The 21,857-nt window shown below is 42.5% G+C and overlaps 1 protein-coding gene across 12 annotated transcripts in view; it reads right to left on the reverse strand.

Annotated features, from left to right (window-relative positions):
• The window catches only part of PHF2 (PHD finger protein 2), a 317,888-nt gene extending 301,741 nt beyond the window's left edge, over positions 1–16,147 (reverse strand). For 5 of the 12 annotated variants that reach the window (XM_056524318.1, XM_056524317.1, XM_056524314.1 and 2 more), the window contains exon 1: positions 15,819–16,143. In XM_056524318.1, the coding sequence (XP_056380293.1) occupies positions 15,819–15,916 (98 nt within the window). In that variant the 5' untranslated portion in view covers positions 15,917–16,143. Of the gene's footprint in view, positions 1–15,818 lie in introns of all 12 variants that reach the window. The other 7 variants (XM_056524309.1, XM_056524307.1, XM_056524311.1 and 4 more) reach the window with 3 other exon arrangements.
• Positions 16,148–21,857: the final 5,710 nt, after the last annotated feature.

A 21,857-nucleotide genomic window follows, 5' to 3' on the forward strand; every position in this document is an offset into this window, starting at 1 on the left:
TTTTTTTTACTGCCGGCAGTATGGAGGACAATTTTTCTATTCTGGAGTTCTCCTTTAACATTGTAAACTGTGTGTCAAACGCATCATCTGGTTTACGCCGTTTTGCGTCTTATACGGTTTTGTCCGTTTTTTTACCGGTACCAAAACCGTAGACTACCACGGTTTTTGGTCCGGGTGAAGAACCGTATTAAACCGTATATGTTTTTTTTTAACATGGGAGTCAATGGGACCCGTACAGAACCGTATGTGCCTACGGTTCCATCCAGTTTTCACCATACGGTCTTTTGCTTTGCACTGTTTTTTTTCTTGGAATTTCAATCAAACAAGTGAAACTTTACTCATAATGGGAGTGAAAAGTTAAAAACGTATACTCTTTTTCTTAAAAAAACGGATGCAACCAGAGGAATCCGTTTTATATCAAAAACCTGATACGGGAACTGTATTGCAAAAACGTGGTGTGTATGATCCCTTAGGCTGGGTTCACATCACGTTTTTGCAATACAGTTTCCGTATCAGGTTTTTGATGAAAAACGGATTCCTCAAAACTGGACTAAACTTCTCAAAACGTGTGTACAAATTTTAACCCGTATACGTTTTTTAAAAAGGATGTCCGGTTGCATCCGTTTTAGAAGAGAAAAAAAATGTATACGTTTTAAACTTTTCACTCCATTATGAATAATGTTACACTTGTTTGATTGAAATTCCAAGAAAAAAAACTGTGCAAAGTCAAATACTGTATGGTGAAAACCGTATGGAACCGTACGCACATACAGTTCTGTACGGTTCCCATTGACACCCATGTCAAAAAAAAAAAAAAAAAAAAAAAAAAAAAAAACTTATATGTTTCAATACGGTTTTTCACCCTGACCAAAAACCATAGTAGGCTACGGTTTTGGGTACAGGATAAAAACGGACAAAACCGTACAATACGCAAAACGGACACAACCTGATGCCTATTTTGGCATACGGTTTTCAGATTGAAAACATATACGGTAACTGTATTGCAAAAACGTGGTGTGAACCCAGCCTGAGAGAGAGAGCAGGAGAGAGTGCTGCCTTCTTCACAGTCTATACACAGAACTGTTTACACGGCTGTAATAAAAACCACAGTAAGGTGAATAGTAAACCCAATCATTTAGCCAATATATAGATTTTATTGCTCATGTTGTAGGTTTAGTTTATAACTCCATGTTAAACTTAGAGTTAGTGAAGGATGGGGGTCTTCCCTTTAGAGACCCCATAGAAGTGGTAATGGAAATGTCGCCAATACCCTAAAAAACAACGTCAGTGTACAGAGAACAACCAATCATACTCCACAAGGACAAGGGCTCAGCCGGCTCTTCTTATACAGATCAGCATTCTGCCAAGTGACAAATCAATTTAAGACATTGCCCTAAAGATATGACATATGGCTTCAACTCTCTGCGGTGCCACATCAATGGATGATAGGGTACGGAATAAAGAGAATCCACATGTATTATCTACAACCTTTATATATAAATGATATCTACGGGTTCAAATAATTTATTTAACTGACAGTTTGTCTAACTAGGATCCTATTTAACTCTCCATATTATATATTGACATCCACATAGATAATAGAGATAGTCACCCTGCAGCAGAGGCCCAAATAATTCCTAAAATCCACATAAGGTATTTAATAATACAATAAAGTTTGAAGTAGTTGACCACACACACACACCAATCTACAAAGAGAAGGAGGGTCTAGCACCAGAGGTATCCCCAAAACTTCCACTTTATTTCAAATCGATTAAAAGACATTTACATCCAAACTGACGGGTTTCGGTATCAAAGTCTTCATCATAAAATGAATACATGATTAAGACGGTGATGCTGAAATCCGTCAGTTGTAAAATACCTGTTTCCTTTTAAAGAGGTTGCCTCTTTACAACTTTTTTTTTTCTTATAATACGCCCCAAAATACCAGCATTAAAACAACAAACATTGAATCACCTACCTCCTATTCCCTGATGCGACTGAAATCAGTGTCCCGCCACCAGCCCTGGTCTCCTTGCTGCTTCTGGGGGTCAACACGTCACACTGTCGTTCAGTTAATCGCCAGCAGCATTGCTGTTATGCCTTGGGAGGTAATAGTCTGAGTGGCAGTGTCATGTATCGAGTCCAGACACCAGAAAGAAGCTCAGACCAGGACACAATACATGACACTGCCGCTCAGCCTATCACGGGCCAAGGTGAAACATCCCTGCATCCGGCGATTAGCTGGGCGGCTGTGTGACGTGTTGACCCCCCCCCCCCCCCCCCGAGAAGCAGGAAGAAGACCGGGGCCAAAGGACGGGATGGCAATTCCAGCAGCACCGGGGGAGTCACAGTAGGAAATGCAAGGTTTATTGTTTTAATGTCGATATTCTGGGGAGTATTACTTTTATCATAAAAGTATTAAATGACACAACCTCTTTAAAAGACAAATACATCCATGGAAAAAGGAATATTACAACCAGACGTGTTTCGGCATCAAAGCCTCAATTGTAGTTTTGATATATGATTAGGGTTTTAATGCCGAAACGTGTCAATTTGTAACATACCTGTTTCCTTGGATGTACATGTCTTCTAATCAATTTAAATAAAAGTTTTACCTCTGGTGCTGGACTCTCCTTCTCTTTGTGTATCTGCTTCGGACCGTTCTGCAGGTTGTCTGCTGCATGCCAGGAATCTAGGGATGGTGAGAGATCACTGTTGTTTCTTTTGTCTACACACACACAATGATTGACGCCTAAAACACATTTCAAAACCAAATGTAGCACCCCACCGAGTGACCCTCCTGCCACTTTATCATCCAGTAGTAAAGAAGATGAATGCACAGAACCAAGGTGTCGGAGGGTGGTGCTCACCACTGCCCAAAATAGAAGGCAGATGCACACATGGAGGAGAAAAGCAAGGGGGCGCTACCACTGCAAATTATTTCAGAATTTTTGGATGTTTGTCATTACATTTATACTGCATAATACTCATTTTTTTAAGTTTTTTTTTGCAGTGGTCTCCAAACTGTGAACCTTCAAATGTTGCAAAACTATAACTCCCAGCATGCCCGGACACATGCTGGGAGTTGTAGTTTTGCAAGCCCTGCAGGTCCACAGTTTGAAGACCACTGCTTTAAAGGGGTACTCCACTGGAAAAGATTATTTTTTTAAATCAACTGGTGCCAGAAAGTTAAATAGATTTGTAAATTACTTCTATTCAAAAATCTTAACCCTTCCAGTATTTATCAGCTGCTGTATGATCCACAGGAAGTTCTTTTCTTTTTCAATTTCCTTTCTGTCTGACCACAATGCTCTCTGCTGACACCTCTGTCCATTTTAGGAACTGTTCAGAGCAGGATAGGTTTGCTATGGGGATTTGCTCCTGCTGTGGATAGTTCCTGACATGGACAGAGGTGTCAGCAGAGAGCACTGTGGTCAGAGTGAAAAGAACAACTCAACTACTTCCTCTGGAGCATACAGCAGCTGATAGGTACTGGAAGGGTTAAGATTTTTTAATAAAATTCATTTACATATCTGTTTAACTTTTCTGGAACCAGTTAATTGGAAAAAAAAAAATTCCACTGAAGTACCCCTTTAACTAGTGGTTACCTTTGCTAAGTTTTCAATGGGGAGAGCAGACAGGTTAATGCCTTGTTTAGAGTTGAGCAGTATTATAACCCCCCTTCCCCCTGACAGTCTATGAATATTAGAGGGGGCAGTCAGCAATTATCTCAATAGGGGATTAAATGATGTATATTTTAAGACCAGTATATCCAACCAGCATGCCTTCAGCTGCAAAACTCCCAGCATGCCCAGACAGCCTTTCCCACCAGTCGTAGCGCCAGCATGTTCTGCTGTTGCCCAATGTCTGATGAATGTCCGCCCAGTAATTTTTTGGGCAGATATTCCGCCGGGCGTAATCCAAAGGAGAAGTTCTGTTGCATTGTTTTCAATGGGATTCTGAGGCACTGTGCACATCTGCCGCGTAAATTCCGATGCCTGCCTCCGCAGTAAGAATTGACATAGAAAAAATTGATTGGGAGCGCTACATAAAACAGAATCCTAAACCGAAGATACTGTGATACACATTACCCTATGTGCCCAGGACAAAAGAGAAAAAATTCAGATTAAAAAACAGTCCTGCTAGGTTAAGGATATGAAATTGAAAATGGAAGAAAAGAAAGAAAAGACAAGGGCAAATATGTCCAATAGATTAAATTACAATTTATTTAAAATATACTAAGAGGTCTTCTGCAGGGCCCTTGCATCAGACAAAAGTTAAAAATAAACTAATAAAAAAGGTGTGCTAAAAAAGATAATGATAATATGCCGACTTGTTAAAATTGCTTGCAGAAATTAATTCCCCATTTGGCATACAGTCTTACTGGGAGGGCTTAGAGACTCTCCACTTGATATTAGTGTATTGTAATGATACAGTAATAGGATGATGATTTTCTCCGCACTATGATGTTATACAGTGATACGGTGTTAATTCAATGTGATGGCCGTTTTTGAAACCTAAAGTAAAGTTAGTGGGTGCCGGTATGTGCGCTCAGCAGCGCTGCAGTACCCCTATTTCCTTCCCACTCTACCCTGACGGCGCAGGGCTATGTGCAGTTGTGTCTTTGAGTGGGATGGGGATTAGGTAAACATGCCAGGCTGGTGCACTATGCAGCGCTGGAGTCCCCCTGATGCACTTCCACTTGACCCTGGCGGCACAGAGATAATGTGGTATAGGTTCCAAGTGGGGTAGGGGGTTGGCACCAGGTGCCTCTTACCGGTATCGTGTTGGCTGGTCAGAGGAGTACATGAAGTCTGTGTTTGCAGTGGAGATTAGAGTGATGCGAATCCTCTGGTTTTGCCAAAGGCTCATTGAAACGCGTCTAGCTTATTCACCTATGCACTTGCCCCCCCGCAAGTGCATAGGTGAATAAGCTAGACGCGTTTCAATGAGCCAGGTCCCCTTTTTCAATAACTAGTCCTTCTGCAGAATCCATTTTCCACAGAAGCAGACTACACATTTGTAAGGGGTCCAAGCGCAGGCATGTTGTACCATTGTCTGCCATATGAACAAAGCCTCAGAAAATTCAGCAAGGACGAGAAAATTTCCTCTGCGGACCAGTGTTGCCTAGAATCAGCGCTTACTTTGCATATAATTTTACCACAGAAATAAGCATCGGAAATCACAGTCCCAAAACGCGTTCATTCTTGTGGCGGAATCCAGATCCACGTAAGAAGTTCTTGTACGGAAAGTATGACATTTCAAGAGAGGAGCAGAATCTCATTGAAAACAATGCTGCCAGCAGATTTCGCTCAGAAAATCCACTTCATTTTGGGCGGAATTTCTTTACTGTGCATGGGCCCTTAGGATTACAGTATACCGCGCAGATCCTCCATTAATCCTCCGGGAATTGTAAGAAAATATTGAAAAAGTCGTATCTATTTCTCTTGTCAATGAGACATGTCCCTACACAGTCTGCAGTCAAACTGGCGGATGTCACAATCAGATTTAAATTTCCCTTTCATGCTGTCCGAACCATAAGTCATCTTGGCAATCCCAGCAGCTTGTAGACCACGCCAGCCTTGACTGACAGTAGATCTCTCCCTGTTTAGGCATAGGAATAGTTTTATTACCCAAGGATGGTGGGGAAGGTAGAAGTCACCGGGGATCGCCCTGATACCTCGTTCTTCAGACAGTATCAAAGTGATCCAGAGATAGAAAACACAGCTAGATTCTTCTGAAAACAGTGCCCCTACTATCATCAGGTTGTGTGCGGTATTACAATTTACTCAATTTACTTCAATGAAACTGAGCTGCAATACCACACACAACCTGAGGACAGATCCAGCGCCAAGAATGTCTAAAATAGATAGAACCCTTTATAGAGATCCATTAAAGGGGTATTCCAGGAAAAAACTTTTTTTTTATATATATCAACTGGCTCCAGAAAGTTAAACAGATTTGTAAATTACTTCTATTAAAAAATCTTAATCCTTTCAGTACTTATAAGCTTCTGAAGTTAAGGTTGTTCTTTTCTGTCTAAGTGCTCTCTAATGACACCTGTCTCAGGAAACACCCAGTTTAGAAGATGTTTGCTATGGGGATTTGCTTCTAAACTGGGCGTTTCCCGAGACACGTTTCATCAGAGACGACTTAGACAGAAAAGAACAACTTTAGCTTCAGAAGCTCATAAGTACTGAAATGATTAAGATTTATTAATAGAAGTAATTTACAAATCTGTTTAACTTTCTGGAGCCAGTTGATTTATATAAAAAAGTTTTTTCCTGGATAACCCCTTTAAATGCATTTGTTCCTAAACAGCGTGCCTTCAGTGGTTGCAAAACTACAACTCCCAGCATGCCCGGACAGCCTGAGAGTTGTAGTTTTGCAACAGCTGGAGGAAGGCTGGTTGGGAAACACTGCTTTAATGTCTGATCCCTGGAATGGATATGTAATTCTGGTTCGTAACCTGTATTTGCAATAACTATACACATACATACATACATACATATATATATATATATATATATATATATATATATATATATATACATACACACACACACACTAGCTGAGTACCCGGCGTTGCCCGGTTTTTCCTTCCAAATCCTTTTTGGAGAGGAAAATAAACAAAGGAGGAAGCTTTTGACTTCATATCCCGTCCTCATATATTGTTGTCATATCCCAACCCCATATCCCGTCCTCATATATTGTTGTCATATCCCAACCCCACATCCCGACCTCCTATCCCGTCCTCCTGTCCCGTCCTCCTATCCCGACCTCCTATCCCGTCCTCCTATCCCGACCTCCTATCCCGTCCTCCTATCCCGACCTCCTATCCCGACCTCTAATATGTGTAGCAGTTATTGAAATATCTCCAGCCGTATGGAAATTATATGGGAACATACATTTCCCATTGATATGCATGGGACTTTAAACAAAAACCCTGACCCTCACAAATGTGGGTAGTTAAGGGTTAAATAAAAAAAAAAAGGGTTAAATTAACTATCCTATATTTTAAGTAGACACATAAGTAACGTGATCAAGTATTATCGAAATATCTCCAGCTGTTTGGAAGTTATGCAGTAACATATATTTCCCATTGACTTGTATGGGACATTAAACATAAACCCCGCTCCTGGCAAATGGGGGTGAGTAAGGGTTAAATCACCTATCCAATGTTTGTTGTTGACATATAAGTAACATGTGTGCCAAGTTTCATGTTAATATCTTTAGCCGTTTGAAAGTTTTTGTGGAACATACATACATACACACGTCGAGTTTTATATATAGATATATATATATATATATATATACACACACACATACACACATATAAATATACACACACACATATATATTTTAAGAAACAGTCAGCACTGATTTCCTCCTCAAAATTTCAAAGTCATTAATAAAATATCTAAGTAAAAAATATAAAAATAAAATAAATCCCATCGTAGCTTCCAGACAGAATCCTTTGACATTGAAGTTAACCTCGGTTTCCACAGGACACGGCATCTGCTGTTCCCTCCACACGGCTGCACATGCAATGCACCATATCTGCCCGCAATAATCACGCACTATACATAATGGGGGGGGGGGGGCAATCACCGTTGTCACGGGAAGCCATCGCCAGCGGAAGATAAGTCATACAAGGATGAGTACACGCCGAACGAGTACAATCGGCATCGCCATATATACCTGACACAGGCCGCTTCCCTGGGATAATTGTTGGTGTCAAAGACGAAAGACCGATGCCAGAAAGGAAGCGACGTCAAAAGGAGCCTTTACAGCAGTTCGAGGGTTAACCCACCAGCTCAGAGGCATTATGGGCGATTTCCCTGATATATGGCTATTTTAAGATGCGGTTAGTGACACTGCTCCAGGCAGGCAGACGTACGCCACAATGACAACTGGAGAACGCGAGATCGTATCGGTCGCGTCCGATGGTTGTGCAGCAAAACGATGACCGTTACTTGGCGCTTTATTGCGCAGTAGCTTATCTAATGTCCTATAGATTCGTCATTCGTAATGTGATGATCGCTGTGGGTCGCTGGAAAAGTACAGGACCGATTCTAGAGATGTGACCGTCACGATAGGTAACCTGCAGTTTTAGGCCCATTTCTAAACCCATAGACTTCGTCTGAGGCACAAGTTGTGAAACGTTCTCGCGCAGGCCTGGATTATGGATTCATGTTGTATAGAACAAAAAAAAAGAAACTAAAAATGAAAATAAATTAATTAAATACATAAATATAAATAAATGAACTAATAAATTTAAAAAATAGAATGTTCTATTGCAGTGTTTCCCAACCAGTGTGCTTCTGGCTGTTGCAAAACTACAACTTCCAGCATGCCCAGACAGCCATTGGCTGTGAAGCTTAAAGGGAAACAACCATGAGATTTTACCCTATATAACGCTTGGCAAAGTGTTCTATAGTGTTCTATACGGTGAAATCTTTATCCTCACCATCCTCGGGGGACGTTCCTGTCTGCGGGGATGGTGAGTATATGAACTTATAAACTGCTCCCCGCCGGCCCCGTAAGTAGTCCTCTGGGCGGGGAGCTCCTCTCACCTAATCCGTTACTTCGACCAGCAGTGATGCCCCCTCCGCTTGATCGATGGGCCTCGTCATCGCTCTGCTCCTTCTGTTCAGTGAACAGAGCGATGACGCAGCCCGTCAATCAAGCGGAGGAGGAGTCTCTGCCGGCCGAAGACACATGACTAGGTGAGAGGAGCTCCCCGCCCAGGGGACTACTTACGGGGCCGGCGGGGGGCAGTTTATAAGTTCATATCTTCACCATCCCTGCAGGCAGGAACGTCCCCCCGAGGATGGTGAGGATAAAGATTTTACCCTATATAACACTTTGCCAAGCGTTATATAGGGTAAAATCTGATGATTGGTTCCCTTTAAGCAGAGAGCCTCAACTATGTCTGTAGACTGTCAAGGGGGTGGACACCAACGATCTGGAGTCAACAGGGAGATACTCAGGTTCACCCCCTATTGAGAACATTTGCTGACTGGCCTTTACATATCTACAGACTGCATGATGGGAGTTGTAGTTTTGCAACAGCTGGAGGCAGACTGGTTGGGAAACACTGCTCTATTGCAAGCCATAATTCAGATATGTCATTCCCTACCAGCAGCACTGGTAATACGTTCCATTCAACATTGCACCACATTCGTTTTTCTCATAGAATGCACATCAACTGGACGTACGGCTATAGGCAGTATAAGCCTACAGACCAGTAACGTGGCACTAAGCGGGAACCCTAAAGGCTGCATTTGAGCGAGGGGCGGGAGTATTCTCCGCCCCCCACACTTCTAGGCGGGGTGTTTGGAGTTGTGTAATCGGAGGGTGGGGGTACATAACGCCCTGACACCTACTGGCTGGGCATACATGACCCCTCCCAACCCTCCCTTTTTCTCAATTCATTCATTACAGGGCATGTCATCTAAAGGCGTGCCCTCCATCGTGGTTATGGGCACAAATCTGACTGCTGTGTTAAGGATATATTTTGTATACAGGTAGGTATGTAAGCATCGTTATAATCACAAGCACGAGAGTGAAGACTTGAGCATATATATATATATATATATATATATATATATATATATATACGGGGTCAGTACTTTCCTCGGGGAGAGGACACCTCTTCAGGTGTAACGGAGATTCATGTTAGGCCATTTAGCACTCCGCGGGCTTCTGGGTAAAAAAAAACATTTAAATTAGCTCCCCACACCACCTTCACAGGTAGTGTGTCCTGCAAAACAGCTCAGGCTCCATTTAAGAAGTCTCAGAACTGATTGGGATTTATGCCAAGCCAGAACTCTCTCCAGAAGGAAAGAGGACCCATCTGCATACAGCTGTTTCGGGGCGTCTGCCCCTAGTCAGTACAGAGCAGGGTGATCTGGCTTGGCTGTGGTGAGAGGCCTGTAGCTTTAAACGGGGTCAGTACTTTCCTCGGGGAGAGGACACAGCACTCCGCGGGCTTCTGGGTAAAACATTTTTATATATTATATATATACACACACACACATATATTGGGTTGGAGCAACCTACCATCTGTACGAAAGACTCCCAACTCTTCCTCGAAGAATTGGATTTTACTATGTCTGATCCTATTGTTCTCAGGGAAATAAGTCACAGCCAGAAGTGTCTGGAAGGATTTCTCCCCATTCAGAACACACAAACATTAGGCCAAGGTAGTGGTGCACCACCCATAGAGGCAGGCCACCCAACTGCTATGGGCCCAGTGGGTCAGGAGGGCACGTCTGCCAAGACACTCTGCTCCATTGCCGTGGCTCTGGCTTTGCTAAGATTATCAGTTCAGAATGTGGGGGGTTAATTTAGATTTTTGCTATGGGTGCCCTCTGAATCCTATTTACACCCCTGGGCCAAGGGTACACATGTTTATGAGGGGGAGGAACAGGATAGGGAGATGTCAGTCAAAAGAGAGTTGGGCCAACAACAGCACAGGTATGAGTTGGGTCCACACGTGGGACAATTCATTTAGTCACAAATCCAATGAAAATTTGAAGTTTCACATGAGATGTTCCGACATTTAACAGTGGTGAAATCTGCTTTGAAAATACATGAAAAAAAGTTATCATGGAGCATTGAAAAACCCCATCCACTTCTCCTGGGATCTACAAATCCACAAAACTTTAACCACTTATATAATGTAAGCCAGAATAGACGTCAATGCGCCCCACGAGCTAGAACAGTGTTTCCTAACTAGTGTGCCTCCTGCTGTTGCAAAAAAACTCCCAGCATGCTTGCTGGGAGTTGAAGTTTTGCAACAGCTGGAGGCGCACTGGTTTGAAAACACCAGCAAACCATACTACAAGACCACATTTCAATGCAGCTTTCAGTGGTCAGTTCAAGAGATTTCCCTGTATAGTGTGTCAATAATAAAGTTTTATTACAACAATAAAAGTTAATATTAAAAGTGCTGTGGAATTTGTTAGTGCAGTATCATTACTAAATGTTATTTATAATAATAATAAGTCATATTTTTATGTATCTTTATACCAACAACACAATACAAAAAATATCTACAAAACCACAGAATATAAAACCCAAATCCACAGGCACAGGACACATACATTTATATTTAACAACTTTTTCCTTTTCTTGATTTTTTTTTTTACTGAGGAGTAAAAATAATTCCACAAAAAACACGAAAAAGCATAAGAAGTGAATGTATTCCAAAAAATAAATAATTCTGGCATCATCCCCCTTCTCCCAGGACTCAGGGCTCAACAGGGAATCATCTCCTTATTGTAAGCGCAATGTGACAGGCAGCTATAGAGAGCGCCCCAGGCCGGATGCCAGCTATAGAGAGCGCCCCAGGCCGGATGCCAGCTATAGAGAGCGCCCCAGGCCGGATGCCATCTATAGAGAGCGCCCCAGGCCGGATGCCATCTATAGAGAGCGCCCCAGGCCGGATGCCATCTATAGAGAGCGCCCCAGGCCGGATGCCATCTATAGAGGGCGCCCCAGGCCGGATGCCATCTATAGAGGGCGCCCCAGGCCGGATGCCATCTATAGAGGGCGCCCCAGGCCGGATGCCATCTATAGAGGGCGCCCCAGGCCGGATGCCATCTATAGAGGGCGCCCCAGGCCGGATGCCATCTATAGAGGGCGCCCCAGGCCGGATGCCATCTATAGAGGGCGCCCCAGGCCGGATGCCATCTATAGAGGGCGCCCCAGGCCGGATGCCATCTATAGAGGGCGCCCCAGGCCGGATGCCATCTATAGAGGGCGCCCCAGGCCGGATGCCATCTATAGAGGGCGCCCCAGGCCGGATGCCATCTATAGAGGGCGCCCCAGGCTGGATGCCATCTATAGAGGGCGCCCCAGGCCGGATGCCATCTATAGAGGGCGCCCCAGGCCGGATGCCATCTATAGAGGGCGCCCCAGGCCGGATGCCATCTATAGAGGGCGCCCCAGGCCGGATGCCATCTATAGAGGGCGCCCCAGGCCGGATGCCATCTATAGAGGGCGCCCCAGGCCGGATGCCATCTATAGAGGGCGCCCCAGGCCGGATGCCATCTATAGAGGGCGCCCCAGGCCGGATGCCATCTATAGAGGGCGCCCCAGGCCGGATGCCATCTATAGAGGGCGCCCCAGGCCGGATGCCATCTATAGAGGGCGCCCCAGGCCGGATGCCATCTATAGAGGGCGCCCCAGGCCGGATGCCAGCTATAGAGGGCGCCCCAGGCCGGATGCCAGCTATAGAGGGCGCCCCAGGCCGGATGCCATCTATAGAGAGCGCCCCAGGCCGGATGCCATCTATAGAGAGCGCCCCAGGCCGGATGCCATCTATAGAGAGCGCCCCAGGCCGGATGCCATCTATAGAGAGCGCCCCAGGCTGGATGCCATCTAGAGAGAGCGCCCCAGACTGGATGCCATCTAGAGAGAGCGCCCCAGACTGGATGCCATCTAGAGAGAGCGCCCCAGACTGGATGCCATCTAGAGAGAGCGCCCCAGACTGGATGCCATCTCTCACACCTCCCCTGACTGATAAGCTTCATAAATCTACTGCAAAAAAACCTCTAAACCTCTTCCACATGCCCTGGTCAGATACTGATGCTTCCCTGCCGGGTGGTCAATCTATTCTTGGCCTTGGCTTGGGCATCATTGTACCAGGGTGGCATCAGTTCTAGCCTTGCTGTTTGCCCTCCCTGCTGTGCTGAGCCTGGGTACGGTGGCACTTGTCTCTCCGCCAGCGATGCTGGATGAGGCAGGAAGTAGTTAATGGAGCACAAGCTCCTTATTGTTTGCCTGTCAATGAAGCAGCCAGAGCGAGACCAGCTGATCCCCATTCACCGCCACTAAAGCCATTCACAGCACAGGCGGCAGCGGCAACGTTTCCTCATGATGGTGCCGTCCAAAGCGCTGGCACCACAGCCGGAGACATAAGGAGTGTCGTGTACCCTCTCCAAGCCCTACTGACCGACAATGGAGGACGGCAAAGAGTTAACACATACGTAGGAATAAGAAGCATTCATCTAATGTGGACGCTCTGCATATGTAGTGCGATACATTACGACTCCACTGATGGATCGGATACAGCTGTGTACCCACTGTGCCATCATCTATAGGATCCCTCTATGTAGGGTGATACATTACGACCCCACTGATGGATCGGATACAGCTATGTACCCACTGTGCCATCATCTATAGGATCCCTGTATATAGTACGTTACATTACGACCCCACTGATGGATCGGATACAGCTATGTACCCACTGTGCCATCATCTATAGGATCCCTCTATGTAGAGTGATACATTACGACCCCACTGATGGATCGGATACAGCGGTGTACCCACTTTGCCATCATCTATAGGACCCCTGTATGTAATGCGATACATTACGACCCCACTGATGGATCGGATACAGTTGAATATATCATCTATAGGACCCCTGTATGTAGTACGTTACATTACCACCCAATGATGGATCAGATGGATACAGTTATGTGCATTATCTATAGATATGACATTTTTTCAAACCAGGGTGCCTCCAGCAGTTGCAATACTACAACTCCCAGCATGCCCGGACAGCCGAAGGCTGGGATTTGTAGTTTTGCAACAGCTGAAGGCACACTGGTAATGAAACAACACTCTAAGAAGTATGATACATTATGACCTCATTGATGAATCGGATACAGTTGTATACATCCTTTATAGGACCCCTCCAAGTAGTAAAAAACATATCAACCTCATCGACGGATTGGATACATTTGTATACATCATCTATAGGAACATGAAACATTACAACCCCACTAAAGGATCGGATACAGTTATATACATCATCTATAGGACCCCTGTGTGTACAGTATGATACATTGCGACCCCACTGATGGATCGGATACAGTTGTATACATCATCTATAGGGCCCCTGTGTGTACAGTATGATACATCTTTTATAGGATCACTCTATGTAGTGCCATACATTATGACCAGATCAGATACAGTTGTATAGCACTCATTGTTTGGATACAGTTGTATACATCATCTATAGGACCCCTGTGTATAGTATGATACATTATGACCTGATCAGATACAGTTGTATAGCACTCATTGTTTGGATACAGTTGTATACATCATCTATAGGACCCCTGTGTATAGTATGATACATTATGACCTGATCAGATACAGTTGTATAGCACTCATTGTTTGGATACAGTTGTATACATCATCTATAGGACCTGTGTGTACAGTGTGATACATTATGACCTAGTTGTATAGCACTCATTGTTTGGATACAGTTGTATACATCATCTATAGGACCTGTGTGTACAGTGTGATACATTATGACCTGATCGGATACAGTTGTATAGCACTAATTGTTTGGATACAGTTGTATAGCACTCATTGTTTGGATACAGTTGTATACATCATCTATAGGACCCCTGTGTATAGTATGATACATTATGACCTGATCAGATACAGTTGTATAGCACTCATTGTTTGGATACAGTTGTATACATCATCTATAGGACCTGTGTGTACAGTGTGATACATTATGACCTAGTTGTATAGCACTCATTGTTTGGATACAGTTGTATACATCATCTATAGGACCTGTGTGTACAGTGTGATACATTATGACCTGATCGGATACAGTTGTATAGCACTAATTGTTTGGATACAGTTGTATAGCACTCATTGTTTGGATACAGTTGTATACATCATCTATAGGACCCCTGTGTACAGTGTGATACATTATGACCTGATCGGATACAGTTGTATAGCACTAATTGTTTGGATACAGTTGTATAGCACTCATTGTTTGGATACAGTTGTATACATCATCTATAGGACCCCTGTGTACAGTGTGATACATTATGACCTGATCAGATACAGTTGTATAGCACTCATTGTTTGGATACAGTTGTATACATCATCTATAGGACCTGTGTGTACAGTGTGATACATTATGACCTAGTTGTATAGCACTCATTGTTTGGATACAGTTGTATACATCATCTATAGGACCTGTGTGTACAGTGTGATACATTATGACCTGATCGGATACAGTTGTATAGCACTAATTGTTTGGATACAGTTGTATAGCACTCATTGTTTGGATACAGTTGTATACATCATCTATAGGACCCCTGTGTACAGTGTGATACATTATGACCTGATCAGATACAGTTGTATAGCACTCATTGTTTGGATACAGTTGTATACATCATCTATAAGACGCCTGTTCACACAATGTCTCCAGCACCGCTGTCATTGTCACGATGAAGGTTCACATACTGTATCTATGAGCCGTATATCTAATCCACTGTCACGACAGAAGTGCCCGTAGTGGATGTCGCCATCAATGATACACTGTCCACACAGTCTACATGATAGGAGACACATATGTGACAGGATAGTAACAATAGAAGCCGCGGCGGAGCCTCCTCGGTGTGAACGGGGACATGTCAGGGAGCAGACAGTACAATGCATCTCTATAGGAAACAAGAAGAAGAGATGGAGGCGGCGGCGCTTGTCATTCCCACCAAAAACAAACAGCGATATCGCCACATCCTCCGGCCGCGACACCTCCTCCGGCAGCCGCTCTGCCCCGTCCGGGCGTGTGTCGCGATCAGAGAGACGCATATCGCGCGGAGCCTGTCACTGTATCGCGACATACAGGGCGCCGCTGTCATCCGGGAAGAACTCCAGCTGCACACAATAGAGACGAGATGACAATACGAGTCCCCCACCGGCGGCCCCCGCAGCAGCCCGGGCAGGGGCCTCACAGCGCCCGCTCACACCCCACACACACCCGCTTCACCCGCTCCTACCTGCCGTGGAACCAGTCCTTGCAGGCGTCGCACTCGATCATAAAGCGGGTCACGTCGTAGGGCAGGCGGCAGATGCAGTACACAGGCACCGTCGCCATGTTAGATCCCCGCTCACAACAACACTCCCAGGGAGGGACTGACAGAACACCGGGGAAGGAGGGGGGTGCACGGCGGAGAGGCGGGAGGACAAGCCGCCCCCGGGACTCCGGATCCGGACACAATGCGGGGAAAAATGCGGGAAAGTTTCCGTGGGCTCTCCACGAGCTCCTCCCGGAACAGAGCGAGGGAGGCGGCGGCTGAGCGGGGCTCGGAGCGGGGACAGGCTTTGTCTGTGTGCCCCCTGGTGACGGCTCCACACTGCACCACACTGTACACTGGCCTCCGGATAACGCTGTGTACTACACACTGGCCTCCACAACATTACACACTATATATATATATATAACACTGAATACTACACACTGGCCTCTACAACAATACACACTATATATATAACACTGTGTACTACACACTGGCCTCCACAACATTACACACTATATATATATATAACACTGTATACTACACACTGGCCTCCACAACATTACACACTATATATATATATATAACACTGTATACTACACACTGGCCTCTACAACATTACACACTATATATTACACTGTATACTACACACTGGCCTCTACAACATTACACACTATATATAACTGTATACTACACACTGGGCTCTACAACATTACACACTATATATATATATAACACTGTATACTACACACTGGCCTCTACAACATTACACACTATATATTACACTGTATACTACACACTGGCCTCTACAACATTACACACTATATATAACTGTATACTACACACTGGCCTCTACAACATTACACACTATATATAACACTATACTACACACTGGCCTCCACAACATTACACACTATATATATAACACTGTATACTACACACTGGCCTCTACAACAATACACTCTATATATATAACACTGTATACTACACACTGGCCTCTACAACATTACACACTATATATATAACACTGTATACTACACACTGGGCTCTACAACAATACACACTATATATATAACACTGTATACTACACACTGGCCTCCACAACATTACACTCTATATATATAACACTGTGTACTACACACTGGCCTCTACAACAATACACACTATATATATAACACTGTATACTACACACTGGCCTCCACAACATTACACTCTATATATATAACACTGTGTACTACACACTGGCCTCCACAACATTACACACTATATATAACACTGTATATTACACACTATATATATAACACTGTGTACTACACACTGGCCTCTACAACAATACACACTATATATATAACACTGTATACTACACACTGGCCTCTACAACAATACACACTATATATATAACACTGTATACTACACACTGGCCTCCACAACATTACACTCTATATATATAACACTGTGTACTACACACTGGCCTCCACAACATTACACACTATATATAACACTGTATATTACACACTATATATATAACACTGTGTACTACACACTGGCCTCTACAACAATACACACTATATATATAACACTGTATACTACACACTGGCCTCTACAACAATACACACTATATATATAACACTGTATACTACACACTGGCCTCCACAACATTACACTCTATATATATAACACTGTGTACTACACACTGGCCTCCACAACATTACACACTATATATAACACTGTATATTACACACTATATATATAACACTGTATACTACACACTGGCCTCCACAACATTACACTCTATATATATAACACTGTATACTACACACTGGCCTCTACAACATTACACACTATATATAACACTATACTACACACTGGCCTCTACAACAATACACACTATATATAACACTGTATACTACACACTGGCCTCTACAACATTACACACTATATATAACACTGTATACTACACACTGGCCTCTACAACATTACACACTATATATAATTCTGTGTACTACACACTGGCCTCTACAACATTACACACTATATATAACACTGTATACTACACACTGGCCTCTACAACATTACACACTATATATATAACACTGTATACTACACACTGGCCTCCACAACATTACACTCTATATATATAACACTGTATACTACACACTGGCCTCTACAACATTACACACTATATATAACACTGTATACTACACACTGGCCTCTACAACATTACACACTATATATATATATATATAACACTGTCTACTACACACTGGCCTCCACAACAATACACACTATATATATAACACTGTGTACTACACACTGGCCTCTACAACATTACACACTATATATAATTCTGTGTACTACACACTGGCCTCTACAACATTACACACTATATATAACACTGTATACTACACACTGGTCTCTACAACAATACACACTATATATATAACACTGTATACTACACACTGGCCTCCACAACATTACACACTATATATATAACACTGTATACTACACACTGGCCTCTACAACATTACACACTATATATATAACACTGTATACTACACACTGGCCTCTACAACATTACACACTATATATATATATATATAACACTGTATACTACACACTGGCCTCTACAACATTACACACTATATATATATATATATATAACACTGTATACTACACACTGGCCTCTACAACATTACACACTATATATAACACTGTGTACTACACACTGGCCTCTACAACATTACACACTATATATAACACTGTGTACTACACACTGGGCTCTACAACATTACACACTATATATAACACTGTGTACTACACACTGGCCTCTACAACATTACACACTATATATAACACTGTGTACTACACACTGGCCTCTACAACATTACACACTATATATATAACACTGTATACTACACACTGGCCTCTACAACATTACACACTATATATATATATATAACACTGTATACTACACACTGGCCTCTACAACATTACACACTATATATAACACTGTGTACTACACACTGGCCTCTACAACATTACACACTATATATAACACTGTATACTACACACTGGGCTCTACAACATTACACACTATATATAACACTGTATACTACACACTGGCCTCTACAACATTACACACTATATATAACACTGTGTACTACACACTGGCCTCTACAACATTACACACTATATATAACACTGTGTACTACACACTGGCCTCTACAACATTACACTACACACTATATATAACGCTGTGTACTACACACTGGCCTCTACAACATTACACACTATATATAACACTGTATACTACACACTGGGCTCTACAACATTACACACTATATATAACACTGTATACTACACACTGGACTCTACAACATTACACACTATATATAACACTGTATACTACACACTGGCCTCTACAACATTACACACTATATAAAACACTGTGTACTACACACTGGGCTCTACAACATTACACACTATATATAACACTGTATACTACACACTGGGCTCTACAACATTACAGTACACACTATATATAACACTGTGTACTACACACTGGCCTCTACAACATTACACACTATATATAACTGTATACTACACACTGGCCTCTACAACATTACACACTATATATAACACTGTGTACTACTCACTGGCCTCTACAACATTACAGCACACACTATATATAACACTGTGTACTACACACTGGTCTATACAACATTACAGTACACACTATATATAATACTGTGTACTACACACTGGCCTCTACAACATTACACACTATATATAACACTGTGTACTACACACTGGCCTCTACAACATTACAGTACACACTATATATATAACTGTATAGTACACACTGGCCTCTACAACATTACACACTATATATAACACTGTGTTCTACACACTGGCCTCTACAACATTACAGTACACACTATATATAACACTGTGTACTACACACTGGCCTCTACAACATTACACACTATATATAACTGTATACTACACACTGGCCTCTACAACATTACACACTATATATAACACTGTGTACTACACACTGGCCTCTACAACATTACAGTACACACTATATATAACACTGTGTACTACTCACTGGCCTCTACAACATTACAGTACACACTATATATAACACTGTGTACTACACACTGGCCTCTACAACATTACACACTATATATAACTGTATACTACACACTGGCCTCTACAACATTACACACTATATATAACACTGTGTACTACACACTGGCCTCTACAACATTACAGTACACACTATATATAACACTGTGTACTACTCACTGGCCTCTACAACATTACAGCACACACTATATATAACACTGTGTACTACACACTGGTCTATACAACATTACAGTACACACTATATATAATACTGTGTACTACACACTGGCCTCTACAACATTACACACTATATATAACACTGTGTACTACACACTGGCCTCTACAACATTACAGTACACACTATATATATAACTGTATAGTACACACTGGCCTCTACAACATTACACACTATATATAACACTGTGTTCTACACACTGGCCTCTACAACATTACAGTACACACTATATATAACACTGTGTACTACACACTGGTCTCTACAACATTACACACTATATATAACACTGTATACTACACACTGGCCTCTACAACATTACACACTATATATAACACTGTATACTACACACTGGGCTCTACAACATTACACACACTATATATAACGCTGTGTACTACACACTGGCCTCTACAACATTACACACTATATATAACACACTAGCCTCTACAACATTACACACTATGTATAACACACTGGCCTCTACAACATTACACACTATAACACTGTACTACACACTGGGCTCTACAACATTACAGTACATACTATATATAACGCTGTGTACTACACACTGGCCTCTACAACATTACACACTATATATAACACTGTGTACTACACACTGGCCTCTACAACATTACACTACACACTATATATAACGCTGTGTACTACACACTGGCCTCTTCAACATTACACACTATATATAACACACTGGGCTCTACAAAATTACAGTACACACTATATATATAACACTGTGTACTACACACTGGTCTCTACAACATTACACACTATATATAACACTGTGTACTACACACTGGCCTCTACAACATTACAGTACACACTATATATAACACTGTGTACTACACACTGGCCTCTACAACATTACACACTATATATAACACTGTATACTACACACTGGCCTCTACAACATTACACACTATATATAACACTGTGTACTACACACTGGCATCTACAACCTTACACACTATATATAACACTGTATACTACACACTGGTCTCTACAACATTACACACTATATATAACGCTGTGTACTACACACTGGCCTCTACAACATTACACACTATATATAACACTGTATACTACACACTGGGCTCTACAACATTACACACTATATATAACACTGTATACTACACACTGGACTCTACAACATTACACACTATATATAACACTGTATACTACACACTGGCCTCTACAACATTACACACTATATAAAACACTGTGTACTACACACTGGGCTCTACAACATTACACACTATATATAACACTGTATACTACACACTGGGCTCTACAACATTACAGTACACACTATATATAACACTGTGTCCTACACACTGGCCTCTACAACATTACACACTATATATAACTGTATACTACACACTGGCCTCTACAACATTACACACTATATATAACACTGTGTACTACTCACTGGCCTCTACAACATTACAGCACACACTATATATAACACTGTGTACTACACACTGGTCTATACAACATTACAGTACACACTATATATAATACTGTGTACTACACACTGGCCTCTACAACATTACACACTATATATAACACTGTGTACTACACACTGGCCTCTACAACATTACAGTACACACTATATATAACTGTATAGTACACACTGGCCTCTACAA

Source organism: Hyla sarda, chromosome 6, assembly GCF_029499605.1.
Source record: "Hyla sarda isolate aHylSar1 chromosome 6, aHylSar1.hap1, whole genome shotgun sequence".
Lineage (NCBI taxonomy): Eukaryota > Metazoa > Chordata > Amphibia > Anura > Hylidae > Hyla > Hyla sarda.